Raw genomic sequence first — 12,328 nt, 5'->3', positions numbered from 1 at the left:
TCTATATGCTTGTTTTACAGGGGTGTTTCAGTGGAGTTTGCTCTACTGCTCACTGCTGTGAGGAGTTTGACTCCTGTGGTGTTTGGCAGCTAAGGCTCACAAAATGGCTTTGTCTTTAGCAAGCAGGAAGTAAGAATCCCATTAGATACTTCTCATATTGCATCGAAGCAACAAGTTTGCTCAAGTCTGTGTTGGACCCCAGTGAGAGAAGAGCGTGGCGGCATTAGATTTGAATTCTCATCGATATGGACAAGTGAGGTAATGCAGGGAGATTTGGCAAAATTTTGGGGATAAAAGCAAGTTAAAGATCAGATGCAAAAAAACAAATACAACACTGTAGTCTTCTATAGAGTGGAATGTAATCACTTGAAAGGTTTCTCGAGGTGTCTGAAGGATGTAACACAACACTAATCAGTTGTGCAGAATGCTGTGCAAACCTTCTAACTCTATTTCGTCCTTCTGTTGCCAGTTTTAGCAAGGAATGGGATTAGCGTTGCATTCTTATTCTTTAGAACATGCCAAGAGATTGAGGGTGTGCTTTGTGTCAAGTTCACCCCCTATGGCTGTGTAGAGGCCCAGAGGGTTTCTGGTGATCTTTGTAATAGAACAGGTGGAAGCCTTGATATAGCCACTTACGTTGTGTGGGAGAGTGCCTGATAATTTGTCACGAACCCTGAAGCTGGTGTTTCAAGGACCTGAATGGAAGAGAGCAATGCAATTGGTATCTTCTTGTGGTATTTTTGTTGATTCTTTTGTTGTTCTTTTTCTTCCAGAAGAAAATTCTGGGAAAACATCAATTTGTTTAAATTTCTCTTTGGTCACTGGAAAGCCTTGAAATAGTAGTAATATAAAATTCTCCTGATAATGGAGGAGAAACACGCTGCCATTAACATTCCTTCAAAATGTGTAAGTTGGGGGAAATTTCATAGCAGAAAAGCATACTGTGAGTGTTGAATCAGAACTGATCTATGTAGATTTGTAGTTAGAGGCATATGATTAAGTCTGTTTTGAAAAGATTTTGAATGCTTAATCTAGATAATAAAAGGGCTACAAATCGCTCTTGAATTTCTGGGCTGTGCTGATAATTCATCAGTTTTGATCTTTTAGTGGTCCAAAATGCCTAAACTTCCTGAAAATAAAAGCTCAGAAATGCCTGTAAATTCTGCCCATTTATCTACAACTACCATCTTTAAGATGAAAGATGTTCCTTGGACCTTATTTTATCCTTCTCAAAAGGTTGTCCTGGCTTCCTGGGCATCACTTAAATTTGTGCCTCTTCAGCAAAATTGTTTAAGATTTTAATTACCTGCTTTTTTAGCTGGTCATGGTCTTGTTTTGTTTTGTTTTTTGCTTTGAATTATTTTCGGAAAATGACAACCTTTAATATGTAAACTCAGGATGGAAAAGGATACTTTATTTCTTTTCTCCCATTCACTGTGGTTTCTTAGAAGAATTCCAGTATAAAGCTAATTAAATCTAGAGTTCTGATTCATGAACAGTGCTGTGTGCAATTTTTGGTATTGTTTAATGCTGAGTATTTAGGAGAAAAATCACTTATTGGTATGTCTGGCCAAAATATGGTAGGTAGTACTTTGAGGCTGTTGTACTGACTATTTTACACAAGGGTGTAATTCTGTGGCTGGCCTGTATTGGTGCCAGACACATTTTCTAGAGGGATCCTCTTGCAAGTTATGCTTTTACACTGGAAGATGTGAGCAGTAGCTTCCATTGTACTGCTGTTCGTTCTTCCCTGGATGGGATTAGTTCAATAAGTACTTGGTGTAGTTAAGATGATAGAAACACTAACATTGAAGATATGCCACAAATAAGGAAATTCTTAAATACAGCGAGCAAACTGGGTATTTAAAATGTACTAAAGGCCTGATATTACAAAAACTTCTGTATATTTCTGTCATAAAATATAAGCTGGAGTAGCCTCAGGAATTCAAGGAATGGTGATTTCAACTAGTCTCTAAAACTAAGGACATCCCTGCAGGGCTGCCAGAAAGCAGTATTTCTAGTATTTATGCATATGGTAGCATTTATTTGTATGCCTGAAGACTATTAAAAAAAAAAAAAGCCAAAAAACCCAGCTTTTTTCCTACTAGTATTTTATCAGCTTTAATATATAAAATGTGAGTCATTTTCAGTTGCTCTAATTAGCATTTGCAAACAGCAACCCCAAATAAAAGCCTGAGCATAGCACAGCTTTTGTTTCTGAGGGGTAGTCTGTGTACACATATTTAATTAGCTTGCATAAGAGCTGTTGATCCTCTGTTTTAAGATCAAAAATAAGCCAGGGAAGTGTAGCATATGTGAACTGCTGTGTGGAAGCTCAGTGCTCAAAATGGTGCCAAGTTGCATACAGGTAACCAGCAGTACCATTGCAAATTTGCTGAGAAATCTGCCGGTGAAAATAAGGGTTAAACTGTAGTTTATGATTTGTGTTGGACGTCTCTCCTTTTGGTTGTGTGGTGCTTACTCTCCCTGGTAAACCAGCACTTGAACTGAGGATAGTTGATGATGAGCACACTATAAAATGCTTAAGTATATTTTGAGAGTTGGAAGGACTATCAAATGCAATATATATGAATGTGATACATTTGTAATGAATTTGACACACAAAAAACTACATTACAGTACTGTGGAGAATGTGGTTTGGCCATAAGGATGCCAAGGGATCTTAAGCTATTAAGGCTGATGCTTTGTCCTTAGTTCACCCTGCCATTTCTAGGTATTATAGTATGTTGCACAAAATGTAGCCCGCTGTCTCACATCTAGTGTTTTTTTTTAAAAAATATATATAGAGAGAGAATGCAAAGTATATTACATGCAGTGGATGAAAGGAATCTGCTGTGAACACAGCTTCACCTTACTGTTTTCACAGTGAATATTTAGGACAAGTCCTTGCAGTTTGTTTTTTTTTTAGCTACATAAAGTAGTTGTAACACTGGAGAGTGGGGTGAGAGAATCATCCTGTAAAACTTGGTGTATTTGGAGTACAGAGCGTTTAGAACAATACAGTAGAAAACAGGTACTTAGGAGAATGTAATGGCTCAAGATAAGGGAGAATCTGTATTTTGCCTAATTTGAGCTGTATGTGTCTATTGTGTAAATCTGTAGAGGTATATTCAAGGTGATTAGCTAGGATTTAGTTCTGTGTGGGAGCAGGGGGAAAAGGTCTAATGGAAATGTTGACAGACCATTAACTAGAGTATCACTAATGGGTGCTATAATAGATAGAGATTTTTAATTTTAAAGAGGTTAATTGGTATTCCTCATTTACATTCCTTTCTTCCTGAGTGGTAGCAATTTTAGCTCCTCCATTGATAGGAATGGCTATTATACTGAGAGAATATAAAGGATCACAATATTTTCTCTGAGAAAATAAGCTGGTTGGGAGGGGGGGAGGCTCAGAACTAAGTTAACTGGCATACAGTGATTAGCCAGCTGTGGCAGTGGAGAAAACTAGTTTTCCTAACAGTGTATGTATGCAGTGCCTGCAGGAAATTGTTTCCATAGTAATTAGAAGAATTTGATTTTTTTCTTTAAATTGCTATGTCTGAAGATGGGGAGAGCAGCTGACTGTTTACTGTGACTTGCACATTGTTACAGACTTCAGCCTGTTTCTCTGTGGAGATGAGGATGGGAGAGAGCAACTACTCATCCCCTTCTGTCCAAGGAGGTGAGGGGAGTGCTACGTCTAGACACAGACACTTAAAATAAGGCCTGTATCCCTATAACCACATGAACAACATGAGGTTCTGCTCCTTGTTGCCTTGGAGCTTGGCTAGCCCATGACCAGAGGATGAGGTCTGCTGGTGCTGACAGTCTACACCTGCCCTTGTCACCATCCTGTTCAGTCAATAACGCTTCCCCTCATGCTTTATGACTTATTGCCATCCCTGTGCTGGGTCATAAGGAGCATGCACTAGTGAGGGCAGCCTGGTGGCTGCTGGTGGCTCCTGGCTGGCAGCCACCCTCTTTTGCCTGCCCACTGCTCTCCAAGCTTGGAGCCAGCCCCACGGCGTAGCGATTGTCTACTGCTGGCTGCCTCAGATACATGAGGAGGCCTAGGACTGACCCAGCATCTCATGCAGTGACTGCCTATGTGAATGGGGTACTTGGGAATTAGCCTTCCTCTCCACCCAAAATGCCCTGTATGGAGCTGCTCTCCTCCACCATAGGTCATTGCTTCTTCAGCACTAGAAATTAATGAGACAATCTTTGTCTCATTAAGAATAACAAAGAAGTTCCATATCCTTAGTTTCTCCCTCTTCTGCTGTGGCCTCTTCTTTGGCTTCATCATTTATGTTTTCACAAACTACCTTTTTTTTTTTATATTGCACTTCCTTTTTCTCCCTAGTTTTTGTCATGTTGTGTGTGTGCTCTTTCTAGAGGCTAACAGTTTTTCTTCTAAACTTTCCTTCATTTGCAGTCCTGATGTACATTGCAACAAATATTCCACGCGGATTTTTATTGAATGCTGAAAGCAAACACATCTGACAAATATTTGGTTTTGTGGTTTGTAATGCTTATTTTTCTGAACAGATATATAGCCTCTTAATTTCTTTGTAAAATGAATGCTTTAACAAATTTAGCCAGTAGCAACAACTTTTAGATGCCATCTTCATGTACATAGCAAAACTAGATTTAATAGAGGATTCTGTTATTTTATCAGTCCTTACTGCAATTCTTCACAGGGTTTTTTTCCAAGACTTTCAGCTTCTACCATGCCTTTATGTAATGGTTCCAATTCTGTTTTATTGAAGTGAGCAACTCTGACTTTCCCCATCTGTGCCCATTTCCTAACTAGATGGGACTTACCTGCAGTGCAGGGGGAAACAAATTGCAGATGATATTAATGAATACAGATAGGAGACTCCATGCTTCAAGAAAATAAGTTGCCTCCCAGCTCTCATTCCCAGATCTCTTGTACTGCTCTTTATCATGGGCTGCTTTAGCAGGTTTTGTGCTCTGTGAGCTTCAAGGCACTTTATTTGCAGAGTTCAGAAATGCCATGGGTCTCACTGGAGCTCCTTATTCACAACTGAGTCTCCAAATAGCTTGGAAAGCAAGAAGTTGGCTGCTCCTGAATGAGACCCTACTGGCCTGCCTTCCATCTGCTGGGCTGCTCTGGCTCTCTGCTGCCTGCTGGTTCCATAGGCAGGGTGGTCCTCTCATAAGTAATAACATCCACGTGCTGCCAAAATCCCAGGCTAGTTCTCAGCTTGATCAGCTTCCCAATCTGCTTCAACACATGGCCAAGCAGGAATTGTGCCAACGTGAGGCCAGAGAAATAGCTGGGGGTAGGAGGGCAGCAGAACAGCATCCTTGATTGTGTTTTGGTAGCCACAGCGCTGGCTTACACAAATCTGAATGCCTGGAGGCTGTCAACTGCTCTGGTAGAGAAAGCACTTTCCACCTTACGTTTATAATCACATTGTGTACTGTACCTGCCTTTCTCTGCCAGTTCTAAACTAACCAAGGGAGTTGCTTGTTCTTGTCAGAGAAGTTGTTCTGGAGTTTCTAGACAATTAAGAGTGCCTGTCAGCACCCCTGCTGACTTCAGGATATTTTGTTCCTGTAGGCTTCAGGAGGCTGAGTCACTGTGCAACAGTTCTGGCACGTGTGCTGTGTGGGCAGCGGAGTCATTCAGCCAGAAGCTGAAGCACACTGGTGTCAGTGGTGTGAGGACTTCTCACTTTAAAAGTCACCGACTGCTTTGGCAGGGTTCTCATTCTCACGCTGTGCAGTGCCCTCTGCATTGTGTTGTGTAAGGAAGTGATCTGGTTGAAAAGAACACGCTGGTCTTTGTGTTTTTTGGATTTCCTATCATTCCCACCCCAAATTATTTCTGGTTTGGATCATTTCCATGACCCAGTTCCTTGCAAGGCCACACAAATGGGAATGAACAGCAGGGTGTGGTGGTGACAAGCAAGCTTAAACTGCATTGCTTTACACTCCATGGGATAGAGTGTTTTTTGGGGCTAGGAAATCAAGGCTATGATAGCAGAAACAGAGCAAATTGAGAGTGCAAGCATACTGACACAGCTGGATTTATCCCAGAATAATAAAACCACCTACTTAGCCCCTCTATGAGTTACACAGAAAAACAATTTAGCTAGTACAACTCCATCCATGCTGGAGGATTTGCCAGCATTCACTGTACTATAAATACAGCTGCCTGTACTTGAGACCTGACCATAGAAATGTATCTTTACCAGCTTTAATTGATTTTAGCTAGGAGCAAACTGGCTCTAGAAGGAACTACTTATAGCTTAACATTTCTGTTGAAAATGTACCATTTAGTAATTAATGGGTTTGGAAAGCAGCCAGAATCTTTCAATCTAATCCAGTTTAAGGAAAAAAAATCAATTGAATTTTTTCTCTTGAATGGTAAATATAATGAAATATTTTACAGCAAATTATGGTTAAAAATAGCCCAGTTGCACCAACTGTCACATAGGATAAATCACTTGCATTGGAAAATGATTTTTGTGATTTGTGGTCTATGCAAATAAGCAGAGGGTTTTGCTCCCCATTTTGTATTCAGGCAAAGTTCCCTGTGGACTTCAATGGGAATTTTGCCTAAGCAATAACAGCAAAAATTGGTCCCATGTGAAAAAAAAAATGATCACTGGGGAAAATTAAGAGATCTTTCTTAAAGGCACAGATGGCAGTTAAGCATTTAACTTTAATTGGCTTTTTACATGACTGGGGAACCCTCTGCTGTTGTACCTTTAGATGAAGCCTCCTCAGTATGCTGGAAATACCTTGCCAGAATAAGAGAAATGTATGTTATGGATGTGAACAGTCAGTCCATGGTAGGGACAAGCCATTGTGCTGTATGGAAGTAAAAGAGTGCTGTTGAGGGATGTGAAGTAGCTGAACCAAATCCAAGACAGAGCAGTGAGAGCTTCCTTTACTGTGTTCTTTGTTACACTTGTGGTAGCGCAGTGTGCATGAAAGGGAGGACAGGGTGAGAGGAGCCAAACATGGCTGGGAGAAGGAGCAACCGCAGAAGTTCCATGCACTTAATAATGAGGGGAACAGATTTGAGTCCTTAAGCTGACCTGGCAGATGGGTTGAAAGAATTTGGGAAGGCTGCCTAGAAGACTCTGCTTAGTCTTCCAGCATATCGTGCTGAAAATTAATTACAAAGAGCAGTCGATAGCTTTCCACTTTCTTTAGGCTGCTCACAGTCAGATGCAAAGAGTATGAACAATCCAAATCTCAGTCATCTAAAGTCAAAGTTATGATGAGCACAGTGCTCACTTATGAATGTAGTTCTGCAGGTGGTTGTGGTGGTGGCAGCAGTGTGATTTTTGAACTCTGGTAGTTGTGCAGCTTTCTAAAAATGAAGACTTTGCTTGATCTTTATGCTCCCTGAGTAGAAGTTCTGTTTCCTCATGTGACACCATGCTTGCATTCAGTCAGAGTTACCTTAGGCTTACTATGATTATAAAGAGGAAGGTGATGTAGTAAACAAGACGCTTGGTTTTGTGTGTTACCCTACTTAAACTACTGCCATTTAAAAATATTTAATACAAATTTTAAATCCAGATGAAAAGCTAAGCAGCTCTTCTTCCTGTACCAATAACTTCCTTTTTGCATGATCTATGCAGAAGTGTCTATTTTCATTTTTGTATTTGAAAAGCGTCCTCCTGCCTGCGGAATCAACCTGTAACTTCAGCTGTCCTTACTGCAGACTCTTCAACTGTGGTCATGGCATTGCTGAAGCTGTTAGGCATTGTGAGCACACGTGCATGTTCAGTGAAAGGCTCACTATTGTGATTGTTAAACCAAGATTTAGGATGCAAGATGTAAGATTTCCCTTGCCTCTCGTATGCAAGATTTATGATGGTCTTTGTGAAGAAACCATTGTCTCACTGTTAAAATAAGACTGTTAAATTAGTCCTATCTGATTAGACTGATTAGAACCAGGTACTAGGTGTTGGAGTTGGAAAAAAGCCAAACATAAAGCTTGCAAAGGTTGAGGATAGTAGTAAGACAAGGCTTAGGTTATGTGATGTGCCCAGAAGTTAGGAGGATGAGGAATCCATATTACAGGGGGCATAGTGAAGCAGACTGGCAGCATGAGAAACTGAGAACCAACAGTAAGCTCACAAGAAACAGGAAAAAGTAGCAGAAGGCAAGGAGCAAGAGTAAAGGAGAAAGAAGCATGACACAGTTAACTTAGTTTGTCCAAGGAACATGCTAATCAGTCAAAATCAGCATCTTTGTGGCCTCATTTGTAAGTGTGGGTAAACTGCCTATCCTGGATTTGGTTTGGTAAGATTTTGTTCTTGGCAAAAGTGGCTGATATAACTCTCTCACTTGATCACTGCACTGAAGGTCTTGTTCTTGATCCTCTCTTATTTATTGGGATGCAGAGTTTGGGGACAGGAATTCATGACACATCTGAGTAAATATTATAGCTAGATGTTAGAAATGTTGAGATTTAAGCCCTCTATTTTATGAAATCTCCTCTTCAATTTAACTTTTTTTTTTTTTCATTCTGTTAAGCAGTCTCTAGTCATGGAACTCTTCATCTGTGGCCTGGAGGTCATATATATCTCTGTGTCTGAAAAGGCTTGTCATCCTCTTGAGACCAGGAAGTCTCCCACAGAGGTCTGTCTCCTTCCTGGTGCATAGTTGTGCTTCCAAACTACTTGCCACAGCCATCTTCCTGGCCTCATTGTTCCTGCAACTATTGTAAGTCTGAGCAGACTTTTCTTCCTCTTTTCTCAGTGTGAAAATGCAGCCAGAGGTCAAGTGATATCTCCTCCTCGTGTGTGTGTGTGTGTGTGTGTGTGTGTGTGTGTACATAAATCAAATAATCTATCTTCTATGTAAGGAAGAAATCCATGCAGAAAATCCTGTGATTGATTCTATAGGTGCTTTTTATTTTCCTGGACTGATCATTTTATTTCTCCAGTGCAATTCCCACAGTGTTACTGGAAGAAAAATTGGGTGTTTTCTTCTAGAGCTGATGAAACTGTGGTCCCTGTGAACACTGGTGCAAGAATGATAAGACACAGAAACTGCCAAAAGGTGCAATAACGTGTCTGGAAGATGATTACTTCTGGGTTAGTTCAATTACTGGGATTAATTGTGCAGGGAAGACACAGCCAAGAGCAAAGGTACTTTGGAAAAGAAGCTGCTAGCTGCATTTCCAGGTCAGTGTCAGAAACCGTTCTTTCGATTTCTGCTCCCCTCGTGGCTGTTAGAGCTACCCATGAAGTTATTCATGGAGATGCCCATTACCTGAGTGTTTCGTGCTTATGGATTGAAATTTGTAGTTCTTCAAATTACTTATGAAGCTGTAATGATTTTAAAGAGATCTTTGTTAAAGTAACACAGAAAGAAATTGCACTAGACAGTTTCTTTCTTTTTGGTGCATGACTTGGGGCAGAGATAGAGGAGGTCTGAAGTTTGGAGAAACGTGGGGAAATAAAAGGCTACTGCATGATGGAAATGTCAAATTGACAAAAATGAAGGAATTCCCCAATTACAGCATAGCCACAGATCTTCCTCTCAAAGTATCCTTCAAGGAGAAAAAATCAGAAGCAGAGCTGTTGGCTAGCCCCTGGGCTAGGAAGGATTTCTCTTCTCCCAGGACTGCCTTCAGTTCTTCTATGTTGCAGGTACTTCCTTTCCAGATCTTTTTTTTCCTGACCAAAAGAACAGCATTCTAAAACTTCAGACCCTGTTCTTTTGTTTTTTTAGCTCTTCTTAAAGCATCCTTTTGAAATGTTTTCTTGGACATGTTACATGGACATACAGTGCCCACCATGTTCCACAGGCCTGAAAGAGGGGGGCTGAAATGGTAGGAGGTATTTATGAAGAGACAGCTCTTGGAGCTAACTTTCCTCAGGCTGTGGTTCAATACTAGTGTTGACCAATTCTGCAAGATGGAGGTGACCAAGTTTTGTGCTGTACTTAGGTGGCTAACTGAAATTCTCCTGGATGGGATGTAATATTGATATTACAGTTTGGGGCTAGTAAATCTGCAGGAAGTTCTTTTGCTGTAGGTGAGGCCTTATGTATTTTTTAATGTTGCTTTTCATGTGAATATGCATTTATGTTGAAAAGACTTTATTCTGTGAGCTTAATTTCTAATAATGGAATAAAAGTTGTTCACTTTAGAAATAAATTCACTCAAATCAAGATTTATGCAAAAGAAACATGCCTGTAACTTGAGAAGGAGGCAGAACAAAATGAAACAGGGTGTGCGCATCCAGACAGCTCCCTTTTTTCTGGCTTTTATGCAGGGAGTGAATGCTTTTGCTTTGTGTGCATGCTGCAGGTTTAGAGGAGAGGCAGCAAAACTGCATGTATTCTGAAAGGAGGAGCTGTAACACAGATTTCCAGTCCAGAAAAAAAGAAATGTTTTCCTCCAAAGCGCTGTGCTTACAAATTCTCGATGAGCATAGAGCAGCGTAGTTTCATCCTGGATGCTTTTCAAAGAGAATGCTTCATTCCAGAGTGTACATCTTTTATCAGTATAAGTATAGCAGTGTAAATGTCACGCTCATTCTGTCCGAGGAGCGTAGTTTTGTTCTCGTGCAATGGGAGCAGGTGGTGGGAGGTTGTTTTGGTGAGGTTAAGAAGCTCCTCCCCTCCTTCCCCAAGCAGCAGCCTAATCTGCGTCAGCAGTAATTGTGCGCCTTGCACTGCTTTTCAGTGAGGGTGAGTGCAAAAGATACATCAATAGAGGTATCAAACTGAGGCTTAGATGGTCCTTTTAAGTGGCCACTCATTTCCTTGAGCCATATCACGGGCTAAAGGTTAACCTACACATTCTTGGTGGAAGAAGAATTTCTTTTTTTGGGAAGGGAGAAGGAGGGGGGGAGGGGTGTTGCTTCATATTCTTTCCTCCCTATAGACTAAACGCTACAGTGCTGTTCACGCAGATCTCTTTCCCACCGGATTACTTGCTAATCAGCCTCCAGTGCGGCGGAGATAAGGCCGCTGCCCAGCGGAGCGCCGAGCGCCCGGCCGCGGCCCCGCGATGGGCCCGGCGCGGCGGAGCTGTCCGAGGTGCTAGCATGCCGGCTGCGCGGGGCGGCTCGGCAGCCGGATTGCAGCCGCCGCGGAGCCCCGCAGTCCTGCTCGCACCCGAAGGTAGGCTTGCTCTTTGTTTGAGAATCCCTGATTAATCAACAGCAGCACCAACAGACTGAGGCAGCTGGAGAGAGCAAGCCTGCCTGTAGTCACGGGGGGGAGAGAGAGAGAAAGAGAGACGATGCCACAAGCTAGACTGCTTCAGACCTTCTGTATCTAAGTGGCAATGAGAGAGCGAGCGTCTTTCCTGCAGCAAGAAGCCATTTGGATAGGATATTCTCCACTCCTTATGTTCCTTTCTTTTTGTCTCCACAGAACATATTCAAATGAGGCACCTTAGCAATCTCTGTCTTAGTGCATATGATGGTGCTGTAATCTTCTGTGTTATAAAGTGGGTAAAAATCATCCAGTTCCTTCTCTGCTGGATCTCAAAGCAGGGTTTTGTTTCTGCCCTCCTGTTTTCTATACCCTCTCTTCTCTGAATGTGGATTTAAAGAAGCAAGCACCTGTCCTTCTCTTGCTTTTTTTTTTTTTTTTAAAGCCAAACTTTACATGCCGTTTTAATCGTATGTTAAGAAGATCTGTAATGTAATGCTGACTTACAGTGACGCTGAATTTCTACAATCTGGGCAATTTTGCCAACAAGATTTAATGCACTTTAACTGAAGAAAAAAACTCAGCCTAACTGCAAATCTGTTTCTTATGGTGCTGAAATATCCCTTCCAACTGCACTGAGATAACCACAGGAAAGGGCTTTTACAGGCAAAAGTCACCTTTGATTGTTGCACTTAGCGGTCCTCGTGGACTTAAATTCTGGTACGTACATGTTTTTTAAAATTCTCTTTCAAGAATGGGCATGCTAATAAGAATGAAAAAAATAATTGTACTTACAAAATGAAATAATGAGTACCTGCAAGGCATAATGATGAAATTGCATGTTATTTTAGGGAAGTATTAATCAAGCCATTGCTAAAGTAGAAGCTGAAGCATATTTGACTGTTTTTGTGTTCTTCACATGTTGACTGTGGTTAAAATAGAGACATTTTGCATGTGTATTTTTTTCTTGTTGGTAAGAGGCGCTGTTAAATAATTAAAAACATTTGCTGCTATTTTCTGGTGAATTAACTGAAATAATTCCAAACATCTCTTGGTTACTTATCAAGCCCACTACACCTTTAATACTTTACAGCATCTTAGCATGATGCTGGTGGTAATGAAATCTCCATTTCCTTTTCCTGAGTAGAAGGAAAAAAGAAAT

At 41.1% G+C, this 12,328-nt stretch overlaps 1 protein-coding gene across 1 annotated transcript in view; it reads left to right on the top strand.

The window, feature by feature from the left end:
• The first annotated feature begins 11,054 nt into the window (after nt 1-11,054).
• The window catches only part of NYAP2 (neuronal tyrosine-phosphorylated phosphoinositide-3-kinase adaptor 2), a 125,022-nt gene continuing 123,748 nt past the window's right edge, over nt 11,055-12,328 (top strand). Inside the window, exons 1-2 of the mRNA XM_042820892.1 lie at nt 11,055-11,130; nt 11,817-11,886. Coding sequence (XP_042676826.1) covers nt 11,055-11,130; nt 11,817-11,886 — 146 coding nt within the window. The remainder of the gene's footprint in view (nt 11,131-11,816; nt 11,887-12,328) is intronic.

Source organism: Centrocercus urophasianus, unplaced genomic scaffold, assembly GCF_019232065.1.
Source record: "Centrocercus urophasianus isolate 14NV4802_14NV808 unplaced genomic scaffold, USGS_Curo_1.0 seq_19, whole genome shotgun sequence".
NCBI lineage: Eukaryota > Metazoa > Chordata > Aves > Galliformes > Phasianidae > Centrocercus > Centrocercus urophasianus.
This window is presented reverse-complemented; position numbering and strand designations above follow the sequence as displayed.